Genomic DNA, 20,449 nt, shown 5'->3' with positions numbered 1-20,449 from the left:
CTATAGTTAAACCATTCTCTGATGTAAAACTAACTGGTACATATGGAGTTGCATCAAACTCCACCCGCTGCAATACCCTTTGGTCTTGTTTTCCACCTGCTGAGAACTTGAAACTTTCATCATTGAAGCTTCATCAAATATGACATCTCTACTACACACAAACTTTTTTATCTTTGAGATCTTAAAGCTTGAAGCCCTTTACTCCACATTTAAATCTCACAAAGATAGCTTTTATAGCACGAGGATCCAATTTACCATCTTTGACATGATAATAAGTTAAACACTCAAATATACGAAGGGAATCATAGTCTTGTGTATGCTTTCCAGACCATATTTTCATAAGAGTTTTACCTCCAATTGCAGCAGAAGGCAACCGGTTTATCAAGTGACTTGCGTAGCTCACAGCTTCAGCCCAAAACTTTTTATCTAAACCAGCATTAGATAATATACACCGTACCTTCTCCAGTAAAGTACAATTCATACGCTCAGCCACACCATTCTGTTGCGGAGTATGTCTCATCGTGAAATGTCTTTTAATACCCACGTTCTGGCATACTTGCAAGAATGGATCAGAAGTATATTCACCCTCATTATCAGATCGTAATACTTTGATCTTTCTGTCAGTTTGAATCTCCACCAATTTCTTCCATTTCACGAAAATCTTTAAACCTCATCCTTTGCTTGCATGGTGTACACCCACACACGTCTAGAGAAATCATCAACAAATGTAACAAAATAATGACTTCCACCAATTGATGCAGTCTTTGTTGGTCCCCATACATCATTATGAACATATTCAAGGATTTCACGAGTATCATGATTAGCTGTACCAAACTTGACCCTTGTTTTTTTGCCTACTACACAATGCTCACAGAAATTTAATTTACAAGTTTTGATACCTTTTAAGAGTCTATGCCTCATCAAAGTTTGCAAAGACTTCTTCCAGCATGTTCTAGTCGTACATGCCATAGCTTGGTGGTGTCACTGTGCGCCTTAACAACATTTGCTTCATCAGTTATACCTCCCTTTAAATAGTACAGATTGTGACGCCGAATCCCTTACAGAATCATCATAGCCCTATGTGTAAACTTTATTGTGTCATCTTCAATGGTAACCTTGCAGCCTTTAGCTTTCAAAGCACCCACAGAAATTAGATTTTTCTTTAAAGCTTGAACAAATCTAACCTCTTTGAGTTCTTTGACCATTCCATCAAACATTTTGAGCCGAATTGTTCCTATCCCCATTATGCGACAAGGTTGATCATTCCTCATCACAACTGCACTGGATTCCAGATTACGAAAATCTATAAATCATTCCTTAATATGACACAAATGACATGTTGCTCCAGTATCAAGTATCCACTTGCTCGAACTAGCCACGTATACTGCAGGAGTAATACTTAGTGAATAATCAGAGTGTTCATCTTTTTGTGCCATGTTTGTTGCTGCTGGTTTCTTCTCATCTCTCTTTTGAGTCTTTGGACAATCTTTTCTCCAATGACATTTTTTATGACAAAAGACACACTCATCTCGAGCAATATTTCTGCTTCTTAATTTGAATCGAGAATTCTTTCCACCACACTATTTCTTTTTCTCCATCGCTCAATTTCTACTTAACAAAGCTTCAGACGATGCTCGTTCAGAATTTTTATCATTATTCCAAATCTCCAAGTTAGTCAATGCTGTGCAAACATCTTTGAAGACAATCACACTATTTCCATATATCAAAGTAGTCACAAAATGGTTATATTCCTCTGGTAGTGAGTGTAACAGAATCATAGCCTTGACTTCATCCTTAATATCTTCATCAAGACTCTTCAAATCAGCAAGTAACTTTTCAAATCTTGAGACATGATCGTGCATTGACACCTCAGGCTTCATTCGAAAGCCATTTACTTGGCTCATTGCATGAAGACGATTTTCAGGACTTTTTAGCAAGTACTTCTCCTCCAATGTAAGTCACAAAGTCATCGCACACTCTTCATCCTTCACCAAGTATTTCACCTCCTTAGTCAAATAAGATCTGATCTGACCACATGCTTTTTTATTCATACGATCCCAAATTTCTTCATCATACAAGTGTCTTTTATTTTTCAGAACAACATCCAAATTGATTTGAATAAGGGCATCTATAACTTCGCACCTCTACATGCCGAAGTTGATTTTCCCATCAAAATTTTCAACATCGATCTTCTGGCCTCCTATAACAGGTGCTAAATAGCGATTTGACAAATCTCGCTTCCCACCTGAAGTGTCTCCTGAAATAGTCTCGGTAGATCTCTCCTCAATTCTGGAAGTTTCACCTTCTACCATTTTCTCAATGAACTATTTCCACTTCAAAAAACAGTCTCTATGATGTTAATTTCGCGTGAATAAATGCACCAAGAAAGTTCTCAGGAGACTGGACGGAAACTCAGTCCCAATTAAAAACCAGAATCTTTAGACTCTTATCGTCTTTATTGACAGAACTTTCTTAGACATGCAAAAATACACACTACTTACAATAGACTGTTTCCCAAGTACAAATGGCCATCTCTATCGTATTCGTGAACAATACCGTATATGGGAATAGTACCGTATACTTGAACAGTACCGTATCCCCCCAAGTACGAACTGTCGGCTTTGATACCTCTTGTTGTGCGCGGAATGCGGAATCAAGTGCACAAAATAATTATAGAAAAATAAAGGACACAAGAATTACGTGATTCGGTAATTAAACCTACATCCACGGAGGTAAGAAAGAATAATTGTCTATTTAACAATTAATAGAGTACAAATATTTGAGTAACGAATCACACTTCCCAGAAACCCAAATATACCCAATACTCTCACACTCTACAAGAAAGATAAATTCTCCAGATACACTTCTCTCACTTCTCTCAAAAGCTTAGAAACTTATAAGCTTAACAATTTTGGGATGCTTAACAAATGAAAAAACTCCCTCTATTTATAGGAAATATTTTGCACTATTACAAATTCGGCGTTCACCAACAATTTATCAAATTGTCAAAGTTGTTGTGAATTTGTCAAATTGTCCCATGCTTCACCAACTCCTTTGGCTCCAATTTTCACAATTCCAACCACATGCTTCATCTAAATTTTTAAGGGTTTGTGCCAACTTTTCAAGCTTTGCATACTTAGCCACATGCATGTGTCAAATTTCCAAAGTCGGTGCCAACTTTGGCCAATTTGTCACCAAATTTTGTCAACATCCCCATCCTCAGTATTAACAGGTGCTAAATACCAACAATTTTGTCAACGTTTCAACACATATATGTCTATTAAAATATTATAAATTTATACTATTAAAATTCTAATTATATTTAGAATTTTATAAATAAAACATTATGTATGTAAAATTTTATATATAATTGTGTAGACTTGAACCGACTCATTTAATAAAAATTTGATGACTTGTATCAAATTTTGCTAGCTCTAAATTCATAACAATATTTTATTTTTAAAAACTCTTTGAAAAATAATACTGCCCACACAAAAGTATGATTTTATTTATTAAATTATAATTAGTTATAATGCCATAAAATAATTTTCTTTTAACTATGATAAAACAGAACATATCATGAGTAGTTCATGAATCACAATCAAATACTTATTTTGAAATGTAAAACAAATAAAATACGTGCATAACTTCTTGAATGTTTTTGACAAAATGTCAGAACCGATAAATCCCAAGTATGATGAGGTCACGATCTCAGAAATGAAATTAGAAGTCAAAATCAGATCACACGGTTGCGAAAGTCCTTCAAGCGCGGGTAAACACATGGACACGGACCACGGAATAATCACCAACCATCACTGGGGCCCCACAGCATTTTGGGGGTTAAAAAAGTCATGAAGTCACCGGATTAGGGATAGTATCGTCCATTAAAAAATCACACGTACGAGGCAACAAAATCCTCTCTCTCTCTAGAGAGCGTCAAATTCTCTTGCGTAACTCTCTCTTCCTTCTCTCCCCCCTGTCACACTTTCTACATAATCTTTATTTTATTTTATTTTATTTTTAACTAAAATCCAAAGGAAAAAAAATAAAAATCACAAATTGCTCCCAAAACCCTAGGGTTTCATTTCAATTTCTAGGGTTTTCTCAAATTTGAATCGAATACTGTAGTCTCTAAGATGGAGAACGAAGACGAAGAAGCTTCGAAATTAACGAACCCTTCTGTTCAAGTCGAAGATGACTCGAATAATTTCACCGCAACAGCAGCGACAGTTACGGACTCCAACGATGCGGTTCAGGGAATAACCGAGCCGCAATGCGAATCGGAAGCTATGGCCGAGTTGAGCGAGTCGCTACAACTAACGTCGAAAGAGCAATCGTTGGGAGATGGGAAAGAGATATTAGATGATGAGTTTGTGGAGAAGAGCGAGACTGTGGCTGAGTTGGACGAGTCGAAGTTCTCTGGAGGGGATGAGTCACGTGACTCGGAGCCAGTGGTGACTGCTGCGGTGGTTGGTGAAGAGGATGGGGATGTTGTTGCTAATACTGAGGATGTGGTGAATGGCGGCGATTTGGTTGTGCCTTCAACGGCCATTGGTGGTGGTGAGGGTGCCGAAGAGGATGTGATTGACGAGGGGGAAACGGAAGGTAAGAAGCGCGTGAATGACGTGGCAGAGGCAAAAGAAGAAAAGGCTGAGGTGTTTGAGGAGGTTGATGTCGGGGCTGAAATTAAGGGGGTTGATGTGGCGGAGCAGGAGAAGGAGATTGTGGATGAACAAAAGGGGGATGACGTGACAGTCGAGGCGCAGATAGAGAATGAAAATGAAACGAAGGTGGATGATGTTACAGAGGCAAAGGAGATTGTGGACGAACAAAAAGGGGATATTATGGCAGCAGAGGCGCAGACTGAGGATGAAATGAAGGTGAATAATGTGGCAGCAGAGTCGCGGACTGAGGGTGAAAAGAAGGTGGATAATGTGGCAGAGGAGACTGGTATTGTGGATGACCTCATGGAAGAAAGGGCAGAAATTGCAGGGAATAGGGAGACCGTGGGTTGTCCAAATGTAGTTGATGTTACAGAGGAAACAGAGACTGTTGATGTGGCAGTGGTGGCTGAAGGAAGGGCAGAAATAGCTGAGGATAGTGAGATTGCAGGTGAGACAAAGGTTGTTGATGTGGCAGAGGACGAGGAGAAAGAGATAAAGGTGGCTGATTTGGCAAAGGAAACGATGCGTTATGAGGAGAAGAAGGTGGCAGATGTGACAGTGACGGAGACGGAAGTGGCAACAATAGCAGATGAGATTGATGTTGGTAATGTAGCAGAAGAAACAGAGGTGCAAGAGGAGGAGATGGAGTTTACCGATGTGGCAGGAGGAGAAGCTGAAGTGGAGGAGGAAATGGAGAAAGCCGCAGAAGAAACTGAAATTCTGGAGGTCACTGAGACAGATGAGATGGAGATGGGTGATGTGGGGGAAGAAACCTTGGAGGTTGGAGCTAACATTGGAGATGAAATGGAGAAGGCTGAGACAGCAGAGGAGATGGGAACAGGTGATGATGTGGAGGAAGTGAGTACAATGGTTGGAGGGAAGAGGAAGCGAGTTGGGAAGAATTCCAAGTCTCCTGGGAAAGCTCCTTCAAAGAAGAAATCTGAGGAGGATGTTTGTTTTATTTGCTTTGATGGTGGTGACCTTGTCCTCTGTGATCGCAGGTGACATTATGAGTGCCTTCCTCAATATTTTTATTTGTTTTTTTTAGTTGTTTTTTATTTCACGTAATTTAATCCTGATTGGGGGTTTTTGATGTTGGGTTTATAGGGGATGCCCAAAGGCATATCATCCTTCATGTGTTAATCGCGATGAGGCCTTCTTTCGAGCTAAGGGTAGATGGAATTGTGGTGAGTGTTTGCATGATTGTGTCATTTTCTTTTGTTTTTATTCAACATTCAATTAGTTGTATATCATCATTCTCTTTGTTCTTTTTGTTTTTACTTTCTAGCATTTTGCATGCATTTGGTCTTTTGTGGCCACTGACTTCTTGGTGATGCAGACTTTTGCTTTGAAACCCAGTTTATGATGAATTTTATTATGAAACTGAGTTTCTACTGCTAACCACAAGTATTTGAAACCAAGAAATGTAAATAGAGTTTACCATAGGAACACTTCAATACATTCGTTGATGCCTTCATCCTGGCAGTGCCTTGTTCCTCTTATTTCTTTTTCACACAAGTTCTTTTATAAGTATTGAAGTTGTTGCTTCCTCTTTTCTTTGCAAAAGGTGTGACCTACTCGACAGCAAAGCTTGCAGGGGTGGACTTGTGTGAAGGGACAGGAAGTAAAATCTTCAATATTCCCAGCACAATGTTCTAGTTTTGCAAACTTATGAAGTTGGTTTATTGTGCTTCATGTGAAGTGTACTCTATTCTTTGATGACTAGGAGTGTTTAAATTTTTTGGAGTTCCAAAGGCAATTGTCAATACTGGTAATTTCCACTGTCAAGTAAAAGTGCAAAATCATGATTACTACCCTGGATTGTAATAAGCTTTTAGTGGTTCAACATTGGGGATCCATAACACATTGAAGATCCGGAAGTCAATTGTTAAACTACAAGTTACAGTTCTTTGGTATCTATATTTGTTAGAAGCTTGCTAAATGTGTGGCAAGTTTGGAATTATGTGATTTTTGGAACGATGCCGTGCATGTATTATGACTCAGTGAATATATCGTTAGCTTTATTTTGATTTTGAGCGGTTCTCAAGATCAGTTGTTAACAATAGTGTTACACTGCCACCTTTATGCAAGAGAGTGTTCAGTATAAGCCTTAAATGCTTTTTCATTTGAACTAACTAAGAGAATACATTTATGTTTCATTTGTTGAATTTATGTTCTGCCTCTTGTGGAGAAGGTCGGTTCATGCTCTTTGTTGTCATGGTGAACTAATTGATGGATTGCCAGCACTGACAAGTTTTTTTCTTGACTTCAATTTACACTCTCCTAAATTTCTTCGTCTTAAATGAACTTACACTTATTGTTTTGGTCTACAGTGACAATTTTTTTAAAAAAGAAAGTCTGAACATGATTCTGCTTTGAAATTGGCAATGGAAAATGTCTATTTTTGTGTTAAGAAATAACAATAATTTTAGGAAGGGAAAGGAGAACTCAAGTCTAATTTTGTTGTGTGTAAACATTGCCCAGTTGATTCATAAGAACCATCTAATCAGCCAACCAACTGGTTCTTTGCAACTACTTTCAAATATATTTGACTTCAATCTGGCATCTTCATTTTGACTTTGAAGTGGTAATCATAATGCTAACGTAGCCAAATCACCATTTAACCTTTGGTCTGTTAAAGAAAAAGTTTCTTGTGAGATTGTTAGACTACTACTTGGTTTGAATTTATTGTGTTCACAATGTCCAAGATTATACATTTTGGGGTAATTGTCTGATGGCACAAACAATCAAATATGGGATGAAGGTGTTCAAGGTTACATTCACTTTATTGTATATATGCATGAAGCGAGTACCATAGCTAAAACTTCTGAAACTTCCTTGACAGTTTGAAATCCACCTATGAACTTTTTATAGCAATGGGGAAATTCAGATTCCTATTTCCAATGTTTCTGAAACTGGGTCAAGGTCATATTTGGATACTGTTTGTGTATTATGCGATTATCCTCTTTTCTTTGCTATTTGAAGGAATTGATGGATTGCTTTAATACATTTGCTATCACTTGTTGTTTCTTGCATGTATTTTTGTTTATCTGATTTTTGTTATATCTATGGGCTTTTGTACTTTTCCTCTTCAATATTCGATGCATGTGACTGCTGGCCCATGCTATTGCTAGTGCTCTCTCTCTTTTGTTTAATAGTTAATTCGAGGACCTTAAATCTTCATATCTTTGCTGTGCTTGTCTTTTTTTTTTTTTTTATAGTTTTTTTAAATTCCCCTGTTAAAACATGGCTATTACATGGGTTATTTGCCTATCTAATTGGAATGTTGTTATTTATTTATTATTCAGGTTGGCATCTATGCAGCATTTGCGAGAAGAATGCATACTATATGTGCTACACTTGTACGTTTTCCTTGTGCAAAGGGTGCACCAAAGATGCCGTCATCTTATGTGTGAGAGGTAACAAGGGCTTTTGTGAGACATGCATGAAAACTGTGATGTTGATTGAAAGGAATGAGCAGGGAAATAAGGAAACGGTACGTATGCTTTCCCCCCCTCAAAAAAAAAAAAAAAAAAAGCATCGTTGCTACTGTTTCTTTTGCGGGCCATCTCATATGAAGATTTTATAGCTCTGAACAATTTTATTTGATACATGTATTCGAAGAGTTTATCATTTTAATAGGATTTGATTTATTTGAAATGTTGAATCTGTGACCTCACCCAAGTTGGTGTCCTTGGGCTTCCTTTAATTATTCTGGTGAATGGCAAGCAGCTAATATTGGCACTAGGCTATTGATTGGTGGGAGATTTTGGCATTGATCGTGTACAGTTGATTTGACTGTTTCGTTGGAAAATCAAAACATGTCAGGGCAGTATGATATACATATTGAAAACTTTCTATGAGTAGCACAGAAGCTGACTATATCGTAATGAGTTTGAATCTTGTAACAATCTAGTATTTGCTGATGATTTAACTTTCCATTTATAGTCTCTTCCTTCTTTATCTTGTAGGCCCAAGTGGATTTTGATGACAAAAATAGCTGGGAGTATCTCTTTAAGGATTATTGGCTTGATTTAAAAGTGAGGCTTTCTTTGAGCTCAGATGAACTTGCACGTGCAAAAAATCCTTGGAAGGGATCTGATACACATGCTGGTAAACAGAGTTCACCTGACGAACTTTATGATGCTAATGTTGATGGGGGACATGGTTCAGACAGTTCTTCTGGAAATGCAGAGGCAACTGTCTCTAAAAGAAGGAAGGCCAAGAAACGGTCCAAATCCCGTGCCAAGGATGAGGTGTCACCAGGAACAGTGAAATTATCTGGTGGTGAAGGGGCATCTACTGATGGAAGTGTTGAGTGGGCATCGAAGGAGCTCTTGGATTTGGTTATGCACATGAGAAATGGCGACAAATCAGCTCTATCTCAGTTTGATGTTCAGACACTCCTTTTGGAATATATAAAAAAATATAAGCTCCGGGATCCTCAACGTAGAACTCATGTTATCTGTGATGCACGCCTCCAAAATTTGTTTGGGAAACCACGTGTGGGGCATTTTGAAATGCTTAAATTACTTGAATCTCACTTTCTCACAAAGGAGGATTCTCAGGTGGATGAACTTCAGGGGAGTGTTGTTGATACTGAATCAAATCTGTTGGAGGCTGATGGGAGCTCTGATGCCTTAGTAAAGGGGGGTAAAGATAAGAAACGCAAGACACGTAAAAAGGGTGATCACAGAGGACTTCAATCTAATGTTGATGATTATGCTGCAATCGATATGCACAACATCAATCTGATTTATTTGCGGCGTAATTTTGTGGAAGAGTTGCTAGAAGATACTGAAACTTTTCACGACAAAGTTGTTGGTACCTTTGCAAGAATCAGAATATCTGGTAGTGCTCACCAAAAACAAGATTTGTATAGGCTAGTACAAGTTACAGGTACATGTCTAGATATCTCTTCATCAGCCATATTATTTTTGGAGTGTCTTTTTTGAAATCTTTTCATTTTCAAGTATATCATGATACTCTGCACAGGTACAAGCAAAGGTACTGAACCATATAAAGTGGGCAAAAGGACAACCGATATCCTCTTAGAAATATTGAATTTGAACAAGACGGAGGTCATATCAATTGATATAATCTCAAATCAAGAGTTTACAGAGGTGATTAATGAACATTTCATGCATGTTATATCTCCATTTAGTCTCTTTTGTTTGCCTTCATGCCAAGAAAGTGATGAATTTGCCATCTGCTTTTTTGGATTCAGAAAGTCACATAAATGGGAATAATTAGAAGGCTTCTAACTTGAACACTTTTTAAGTAGCTAGTTAAGTAGCTTGTTCCTCATGAATAACATACGATGGGGAGTTAAAATAGAGTGTACAACTACACGTCATTATTAAGAAAAATAAATAAAAGGTAAACAAATATACAAATAGTGAGGGGTGTTTGTCATAGCATTGTGGATTACAGATTGTGTTATGGAGATTCATTGTGTTTATGTGTCTATTTCATTATATGTCCATGTAATTTCTTTTTTGTATTCATGTTTCCTCTGTTGATCTGTTAGGATGAATGCAAGCGTCTCCGCCAGAGCATAAAGTGTGGGCTTATCAACCGTCTAACTGTGGTAAGCCCACAACGTTCCATTTCTGCTTTGAATCAGCCATGAATTATATATTTGTTCTTTCTTTAAATGTTTTAATTGGTTCCTTGCAGGGAGACATTCAGGAAAAAGCCATGGCACTCCAGGAAGTCAGAGTCAAAGATGTAAGTTCATTGTGTGTTATTTAATAGTGGATTAACTCAACTTGATTTTGATTTCCTGCGCATTCAGGGAAAAAACCATGGCACTTCAGGAAGTTTATTCTATTTCCAGCACATTTTCTTTGATTATTCAATAAATCAACTTGATTTTTATTTTCTTCATGGTGGTTGCCAATTATCAGTACTGAAGAAGTCAAATAGATAACTTTGGCTTATAACATGTATCGCCAGAGGAAATTACTTCCAAGAAATAGTGGAAGAGTGTAAAATATAGATGCTTAGAAAGCATTTCTAACTAAATTTAGAAGATGGATGAGAAACTAAATGCCGAATATATGAGAATAAATTACCTAAATTCCAACATTTCAAATCTTATTATTAACCACGGGCTGAGGGAGTCTTGTCCATATTATGGCAAGAAAGCAATGTTTTGCCAACGTCCTGTCCTTTCTGCTCACTTCCACTCACCAATTGTTGAGAAAAGTCTTTACTTCAACCTTCGGTTAAGTCCTGGTGCCAAAGTGGAGGGAATATATGGGATAATGAATAAGAGGATTGCAAGACCCCTTTCTTGTTATTTAAAGCTATGCAAAGGTTCAGAATAGTCCATTTTTAGTGTTATTTTAAGATTTTTTTGTTTTATATTTGTACTGCAGAAGGAGAATGTAAATGCTGCGTGAGAACACTATGAACGCTGCTTCATTAAATATTTTAACTCACGTGCATAGTACTAAGTAATTATTATGGTTTCAATGTTTTGGGGATCTAATGCTTAGATATATAATGGTAAATTAATATAAGGTTCAAAGTAAATGGTTTCAGGGACAAGCAAGTGCCAATAAAATCTACAGGATTTCAAGGATTATTTTGATTCTGGTCTTTGTCTTTCTCTAATTCCTCCCCTCCCCCTTCCCCCCCCCCCCCCCCCCCCAAACGAAAAAAGAAAAGAAAAGATTGTGAAGTGAGTGCCAGAAATAGAATTTGGAGAGAAGGTTACAGATCATCATGATACATCCTTAAAATCAATATTTTAAATTTTCCTGATTCAATATCTGAAACTTCACCATTAAAATTTGAGTAAAGCGAATAAAAGAAATGGAAGTAGATAGCTGACAACATGACATTGCTATTGCCCTTTGTCTGTTTTATTTCATATGGTGTGTAATACTTCTTGTTCCATTGCAGTGGATGGAAGCAGAGATATTGCGTCTCAGTCATCTCCGTGACCGAGCTAGTGATTTAGGGCGCCGAAAGGAATATCCTTTACTTTATGAGTTTATGAGCAACTTTATTATTATTATGTTATAATCTTTCATGCAGTCTGGATATTGTGTTTTAGTTCTAAATTCTCCTCTTGCCTCTTTCCCAATCTTGTCTTTGTCCATTCTTTTCTTTATGCTTTATCTCTCCATCAGTCCAGCTTATTGTTTTATTTCTCACCATGTAGTTTAGCTAAGAAAATGACAACATTAATTCCTGTTCATCAATAATTGAATGTTTATGCAAGTGAATTCACAATTAATAGAGTGATTTTGGAAAACTGTTTAGTATTCCTTGACCAATGTTCACGCTTAGAGAATGTGTGGAGAAGTTGCAACTTCTAAAGACGCCAGAAGAGCGTCAGCGTAGACTGGAGGAAATTCCAGAAATACATTCAGACCCTAATATGGATCCAAGCTATGAGTCTGAAGAGGATGATGGTGAAACAGATGACAAGAGACAAGGCATGTTTAGACTTCTTTTGAATTTTGAACTTATTCTTCTGTTTATACAAATATCATAGTTTACATTCCTCTTGTAACATTGTTTCGTGTGCATGCAGACTATATGAGACCAAGAGGTAGTGGCTTTAGCAGGAGAGGAAGGGAGCCAATTTCTCCTGGAAAAGGAGGTTCTTTTTCAAATGATTCCTTGAGTGGGACAAGGAATTATTCCGGTGGGATTAAAGATTTGACTAGAAACATATCTAATAAAGGCTTCTCGAACAAAGGGGATGATCTTGTTGGAGGTGGCGAGATAGTGAATGAAAGTTTATGGAATCAAGCAAGAGATAGAGAAACTGAGCAATTTAACAGTTGGGATAAACCGAGAACTGCACTCAATCTAGAAACTGGTGCTAGAAACAATTCTGTAGTATTATCAGAATCAATTTCTAGGGCCGTTGCAGAAAAATCACCAGCTTCTGCCTCTACAGGTGTGACACAATCTGCTCCCAAAATTAATGAATCAGAGAAAATATGGCATTACCAGGATCCATCTGGAAAAGTTCAAGGGCCATTTTCCATGGTCCAGCTGCGGAAATGGAACAACACTGGATATTTCCCTGCAAATTTGAGAATTTGGAGATCTAACGAGAAGCAGGATGACTCTATACTTCTGACTGATGCATTGGCTGGCAAGTTTCATAAAGATCCTCGCTTGGTGGACATCAGTCTGTCTCAAACAATCCCATACTCTGGGAAATCACATGGAGCATCTTCACAGCCAGGAATGGAAACTCCTGTTGGAGGAAGTTCAAACTTTGATCAGAATCGTACGGCTTGGAATCAGCACGGTACTCCAGGTTCTTCAGGGCAGTCTGGCGGCACTCCTTCGCTTGAGCTTCCGAAGCAATATAGAGATGGTTGGGCATCTGAGACAAACCTCCCGTCTCCGACTCCAACTCAAAGCACTGCAGGTGAAATTAAGGGGAAAACATTTGAAAAAGAATGGTCCCCCACCCCTAATAATCAACCTGGTTCTCTCATGGTGACCAATCTATTTCCAGGCAATGTAGGGAAGCAATCTCCTCCTGCAACTGGTTTGGAGACTGGGCAATCGCCAAATTTTTCTACTTCATCTTCTGCATCAAAATTGAGTGTTAATGTAGATGGTTTAAATATCACTCATGGAGTGACTTCGGCATCTAAGCCCGAAACAGTTGAATCACAGAGGGTGCTGGTCAGTCCCCACCAGCTACCTGCATCCAGTTCGGTTGTTGCCTCTGTGAATCCTGGTGTCGATATAAAAAGTATTGGTGCTAATCTCCAAACTTTGGTTCAAAGTGTGAGTGCAAATGTTACACCTGTTGAAAGTCATGGATGGGGTTCTGGTTTGGCTGCTAGGCCGGAGATGATGGCTCCTTCTCCCAAACCTGTGACTGGAGCTCAAGGCTGGGGAAGTGCTTCATCCCAGAAGCTAGAGCCAAATAATCCAGTTTCTATACCTGCTCAGTCTCCTGCTTATGCTCAACCTTATGCTTCAACCTTCAATACAGGTAATTCACCTGGAGTTTTCCCTGTGTCAGGCCAATCAGGTATGCCAGCTTCTGATTCATGGAGAGCTCCTGTTCCTAGTCAATCAAATGTCCAGTCTCCTGCTCAACCCATCACTCCTTGGGGTATGGGTGTTGCAGGTAATCAAAGTGCTGTGCCAAGACAGGTGCCAGAGAGTCAGAATACTGGTTGGGGGCAAATGCCTGCAAATCCTAGCATGGGTTGGGGAGGACAACTACCTGCAAGTACAAACATGAACTGGGGAGCTCCAGCCCAAGGGCAAGCTCCTGGTAATGCACATTCAGGTTGGGCTGGACCTGCACAGGGCCAAGCACATAAAAATGCTGTTCCTGGTTGGGCACCGCCTGGTCAAGGACCATCACCCGTAAATGCAAATACCGGGTGGGTTGCACCTGGGCAAGGGCCACCACCTGGAAATGGAAATCCTGGTTGGGGGGCACCGGCAGGGAATCCAGGCATGTGGGGTAGTGACCAGAACAATGGCGGAGACAGGTTCTCGAATCAAAGAGATCGGGGTTCTCACGGTGGAGATTCTGGTTATGGTGGAGGTAGACCTTGGAATAGACAGCCGTCATTTGGCAGCAGAGGTGGAGATTCATCCAGACCTCATTTTAATAAAGGGCAGAGAGTGTGTAAATTCCATGAGAGTGGGCATTGCAAGAAAGGATCTCAATGTGATTATCTACACACTTGAGTTTTGGGTATTTACTTACAGCGGAGGATAGAGCAGTCATATCTGTACAGTATATTTTCATCTGAAGAAATTTCCTCACATTATGTCTCTCAGTGCTTATACATAGTATTTAACTTTTTGTAGCTGTAGAATCTCACTTCCCATAAACATTGTCCATTCTTCCATCTCCTGATTTTTTTTTTAAATTTCATTTTTCTTATTTAATTGTTAGCTGATTGGTATAAATAGGTTGTTGGTGACGGCATGTGGTGATGGATCCGGGTTTAGGATTATTCTGGGTTCTGTGATCCCAAATGAGTTGATGTGCCAGTAGTATATCATCTTTCTGCGTGTGGTTGATTCATTTTAATAATCTGCAATCTTCTTTTCATCTTTTTTTATGTTGCTGAAACAGAATTAAAAAAAAAATGTCAAAGATCACAGAATCATTTGGAGTCTCTGTGGAAAGGTTGCCTGCCATCCATATTAACTATTGGCACCCGTCGGTGCTCCTTATAAAACTCCTCTCCTAATGCAATTAGACAAAATAAATCTAAGTATATCTTTATGTTTGTCCCTCCAACTTTTTACATCCATTCAACTGCACCAAAGCCTCTTCGGGTTAGTTTGGAAATACTGTAATTTTTTAAATAATTTTTGTTAGTTATGTTATGAAAATAATCAATTGTGAAGAAAATTGGTTAAGTGTTAGATAAATTTTACTTTTAAAATTTATCAACATTTGATAAATTTTATTTTAAATTGTTGAAAGAAAATAAATGAGTACAATATATATAATGTAGGATAAAATTTACTTATACATATAAAAACATATACATATAATAATTTTTTACTAAAAATAAAATTAATAATATATTGATTTTATTTTTTTATTTTTATTTTAAAACAATTGATAATTAAATTTATAATATAGTGAAACAAATTTAATAATAATTCAACCAACAAATTGATATTAATAAATTTATATTGATGAATTATAATAAAAATTTATTAGAATATTGATTTAGTTTCCAATTTGAAAGGATAATTTTGGGATTCGATAATAATTTTAAGGTTATTTATAAAATTGTATTAAAGGATAAAATTAATTCTAATCAGAATCTAAAAAATGCTTCTTCTCTACTTTTCAAAATACGTTGTAGGAGGAATTAATTTTGATAAAACTGATCTTAATTTTTTTTTTACCAAACACTAAAATTAACTTTTAAATTTTTAAACCTCATAAAAATAATTCCAAACGGGCCCTTACATTTTCTGCTTGCTCACAAATACTTTTGCATTCTAATTTTTTAATCAAAAAAATTACATAATAATTATTTGAGTCCACTGTTAAGTTTTAATTCTACTTAATTCATACATACATATGATCTTTTTTCAATTAAATATATATGCTTTAATCATTCAAAAAATTGTTAAAAAAAATCTGCACTCGAAGTTGGTTGGAAGAAATTGTTTTTTTTTTCTTTTTGAATCAGAAAAGAAACTGAAAAAATGAAAAAAGGGTATTTTGGGAATTAAAATAAGATTTCACAAAAAAAGGGTTAAGAAAAAAGATTATGGGAGTGCTAATAGTCCCACGCTAAAAGTAATTTTATAATTTTTAATAAGAATTTTCATTGATAACCAAAATAAAATTTATTGAATATAAATTTCACTAACAAAAACTTTACTTAAATAATCTTTATTTAGTAAGATATATAAAATGAAACCTAAAAATCTTATTTCCTGATTTAAAATAATTTAGAACAAAATTTACTCAAATGCCATTCAATTTTGCCAGAAATAAATTTTATTTTATTTATTTATTGGAAGAGCCAAGTACTTTCAACAGTTTGGTCTTGTGTTGTGTTGGTGTTGCAAGCAAAGAGTGAAAAATCGACAAATCCAATGGAGGAAGATAAAGAAGAGCAAATTAAACAACTCCAAAATCAAAATCAAAACCCTAAACCTAATTCAAGCAATTACAAGGAAACTAATCAGGGCAAATTGCTGAAAGGGAAGTCATGCAAGGGTTGTTTGTATTACTCTTCTGCTCTCAAATCCAATTCTCACAACCCCATCTGTGTTGGCATCCCCAGAACCCTAAATGAAGGTCTTTCTTCTATTGGGTTTGTTTTATTTGTATTTTATTTTGATTGCCTTGATTCTGTTTGCTTGTTAGCTTACGAATCATGAAAAAAAAAAAAAGAACGCTTGAGGTTTTATGATCCAAACTTATGATAATTCAGACTTAGTGCTAATGTTTATTCGCATTGATGCAGTTTGATTTCGGGTGCGATAGTGTAATCGATCATCCTTGGTTATGAAATTTGAAGTTAAACGTAATAGAAAGAACGGGAAAATTTGCTGAAATTTTGGATGCCTTCTTAATGGGACAATTGGAGTGATATGAATTAGTGAGTTTGGATGTTAGGCTTATTAATCATTGCATGCTGTAAGCACTTGTGTGTTCTTAGAGATGATGAAATAAAAGGACATACAGCTTTTCTTCTATTGTTTCTGGGCTGTATTGGTGCTAAATTGTTGCTATGATTGTATATCTCTGATCAAATTTTCCGTGAATTTCGTTAGACTTATGCACTTGTTGTGGTCTGAGTTTTATTGAACGCTAAATTGTTTATTTTGTATATCCCAAAATGATTGCAAGTTTTGGTTAACTTCTGATAATTGGCATACTGTATGAGACCGGTTGGTATTCCAGGTTGCACTTTAAAGCTAAGAATGGTATAATATTAGCTCTGATTTGCTCCAATTGATGCTCAAGTGTTTCTTGCGATTGTCTTTCATGTTATTATGCTGCTTAACTTTTAGACTTCCATTGACATACATTGCTAATGGCGTTTCTTGTGTATTATGCTGCTTAATTTTGGCCCTTTGTTCCACAAACGCACACATCTTATTGACATCTCACTTCTTCAGAAGTATGTTTATTCATTCCATGATTTTGAGGTGTTTGAGCAGTCCCTGGGTACATCGTTGGAGAAACTGAGTTGGAAGCTTCCAAAGAGGGCCGTACCTTAAAAGATTTCAAGTATGGTTGTGTTGGTTACTCAGTGTTCCTGGACAACAAGGATTCTTCAACTGATAAGCGGGATAGTAAAGAAGCAGAACTGCCATTCTGTGTTGGTCTCGAGGTGATGCATTTTTTTAATCTCATTTTCTGATTGTTTACTTTCAGATATGTTCTAATAAGAAACTCTGGGGACCTCTTGCATCGCAAATTTTAGGATGCGGTCGGTATTTATAGAAGCTGCTAAGCATTGGGTAGTAGCTTATCTTTCTCCATTCAAAACTATTCAATGTTTTATTGTCTTATAAAGAAACATAAATTTCTTTTATTATCTTGGTTTTGTCTACGCAATTTTCTAGTGTTGGACAATTTCAATGACTTTTATACTTCTCAAATCAAGTTGAATTTTTGTTTAAGGGATAAACTAAAATTTGTTTATTTGTTTTTTTTTTCTTAAGGTACTGTTGGACAGAAGCCCTTCAACTGCCAACCATGTTCCTGCTCATGTTCGTAAAAGTGAAGGTATTGAGAGTTTCTTTTCTTGTCCCTTTAAAATGGAGCAAAGGTTCTCTTACTCTCCTAGTTATACACTTATATGTTTTACCTCTAGATGAACTTCAGAGTGCCTGTTGAAACTAATATAGCTTATTGGCTTGTGGATTTACACTTTCAGTTTATCTGAAGTTGTATACCATGCATTGCCATGGAAGTGTTATGATCATTCTATCTGCATTCTAGAATGTGGCTTTGGCTTGCCTGAGGTTTAATTTGTTGTAGAAGATTTAGGAAAGAAACACTTCTATATAAACGAGTTTATCAGATTTACTGGAAAAATGTTAGGTGCTTTGATTGGGCCTTGGACACAGAGTTGAGGAGAATTATGCATCTACGTTGGTGGTTGGCATATCCTTGAAAATTATTATTGGTTTTTGTGGTAGTGGAAAGGAAAATATTGTTGCAGCATTTGGTCATTATATCTCCAAAGATGTATTATAATAGTTATTGATTTCAAATGATTTTTAATTGCCACTATTCTTCTACTGAGATGTGGAGGCGTTGATTTCACAAATGTAAAACATGATAGAATGATTATATGCATTATTCTTCAACAAGAATGTGGAGTTGCTCTTCTTTTTTCCTTTAATATTTTGTTTCATTCTTGCTGGACTTTCTGGCTGTTTTTATCATATTTTCAAAGTTACATCTACGTCAAAGTGATTAAAATCATTCATAACAGGAGATTCTAATATTAGTCAACTAATTTTTCCGTTACTTTTATGCTTTTGGTTGTTTCTGCTTAACTAATTGTTCATGCTATTTTGCCTTCATTAGAGAGTCATTCTTTTCCTCAACCTCGATCTCAACCTCAACCACAACCTCGAACGTACAAGCCAGCACCTTTTCCAGGAGACGAGTACTGGAACAGGTAAGACAGCCAAAACCCAATTGATGAATTTTAGACAATTGTTGATGTAATTTCGACATTCCAGTGAAGTTCATACTTGCTAAAAGATCCAACCTCTTAAGTCTGTTCTCGTGTGTTAAACTGTGTGTTAAACTAAATGTGCAGGTTTAAAAGGAATGCAGGACTGGTTGCAGCTGGCGTGGCAAAAAATGTGAATAAAGTTGGTAACCAAATAAAAGAGACATTGGAAGACATTCTGTACCCTTACAGAAGGAAGTAGCAAAGATTGCTGTTCACTTCCACATAATATATATAATGTGTTGTAATGAGAAGGAAAGCAAACGTCCAAGAAATGGCCTTTCTTCTGTACTTGTTAATTAATATTATGTTTAATTCGTACGTTGTAAGGAGAAAAGTGGCAGATTTTATTTGATTCGTTGTAATAAACTCAATTTTGGTCTTATTTATTAACTATTTATTTCTTCATTTCGTTTTACAGATTGGGATAAGTTTTGGGATACTTAGTTGTTTGTGGGTAGAGCAGACAAAATGAAACGGGATCCCTAATAATGCTCATGATGTGTCAATTTCATGTTGTATTAAATTTATAATCATATTAAAATATAACCGTATTAAAATATTCAACGGGTGTATCAGAGAAGTAGCTTCGTAGGATTGAGGTGACCGGTCTTCACCAACATAACATGGCAGAAAAAGATCAATGTCACAAGGTCTGAGATAGACTTAGAAAATAAATGAGTTATTTAATAATTAACTTACAATTTGTATATATAACTAAGATTTACATCAAATATTATGTGTGTATATATAAACTTAGTTATGTGTGTATATGTAAACTTTCTAACGAGGGTTTTCGCATTGTATTAAAGTCTGGAAAATTGTTATGCCATATTGTGTAATAGTGTAATGTTTATGATATTATTATGCCATATATCATAATAATTTTCCATCATTTTAATAATATATTATGAGTACTTTTCTGTGAGGGTTCCTGCATTTTATTAAAATAAAAAAAATTATTATGCCACATAATGTAATAGTATAATAGGCATTACACTATTGTACAATATGACGTAACAACTTTCTCAAACTTGAACAAAGTTTATGATCCTATATATAGTTATTCTCTAATGCGGACACCATCATTTTTTTTTTATGAGAACACACTTTTAAATTATGCAGTTTAAGAGAATTAGTTTTTAACTCTTTTAAATTGCACGATTTTATAGTTCATTCAAAACTAATTATCTTAAACTGTACGATTTAAGAGTGTGTCCGTATTAAAAAAATAAGGGCGCCTGCACTTGAGAAGATTATATATATATAATTATTTTATAGTGAAGACATCCTCATTTTGTTACCAAAATATGAAAAAAAATTAATTTCAATACATTGAAAAATATATATTTTTTGTTTATTAGTATATTAAAATTTATGTTTTTTTATTTTTTACTAGCATTTTCACTTTAATACCCTCACTAGAGAATGATTACACACACACACACACACAAATAGTTTTGTAAATTATTATTGTAAAATTTATATATCTACTAAAATATTATATATTTACATTATTGAAGTTCTAAATTTATATAGAATTTAACAAATGACCAAGACAACCACAACAAATTCGACACAATAAACGACCTCTTT

The 20,449-nt window shown here is 36.1% G+C and overlaps 2 protein-coding genes across 2 annotated transcripts; both read left to right on the top strand.

Moving 5' to 3' along the window:
- Positions 1–3,943: 3,943 nt before the first annotated feature.
- On the top strand, positions 3,944–14,524 carry LOC102630078 (zinc finger CCCH domain-containing protein 19-like). The gene is made up of 10 exons (XM_006487304.4): positions 3,944–5,665; positions 5,772–5,851; positions 7,973–8,160; positions 8,636–9,563; positions 9,660–9,787; positions 10,195–10,254; positions 10,344–10,394; positions 11,577–11,647; positions 11,961–12,115; positions 12,214–14,524. Exons 1-10 carry the CDS (start codon positions 4,137–4,139, stop codon positions 14,358–14,360), a joined length of 5,337 nt encoding a protein of 1,778 aa, XP_006487367.2. The 5' UTR covers positions 3,944–4,136; the 3' UTR covers positions 14,361–14,524.
- Positions 14,525–16,180: 1,656 nt separating this feature from the next.
- On the top strand, positions 16,181–19,261 carry LOC102629789 (hypothetical protein). The gene is made up of 5 exons (XM_006487303.4): positions 16,181–16,452; positions 17,322–17,494; positions 17,829–17,892; positions 18,703–18,796; positions 18,941–19,261. The coding sequence occupies exons 1-5, from the start codon at positions 16,248–16,250 to the stop codon at positions 19,053–19,055; spliced, it is 651 nt and encodes a 216-aa protein (XP_006487366.1). The 5' UTR covers positions 16,181–16,247; the 3' UTR covers positions 19,056–19,261.
- The last annotated feature ends 1,188 nt before the right edge of the window (positions 19,262–20,449 follow it).

Source organism: Citrus sinensis, chromosome 8 (assembly GCF_022201045.2).
Source record: "Citrus sinensis cultivar Valencia sweet orange chromosome 8, DVS_A1.0, whole genome shotgun sequence".
In the NCBI taxonomy this organism is placed as follows: Eukaryota; Viridiplantae; Streptophyta; class Magnoliopsida; order Sapindales; family Rutaceae; genus Citrus; species Citrus sinensis.
This window is presented reverse-complemented; position numbering and strand designations above follow the sequence as displayed.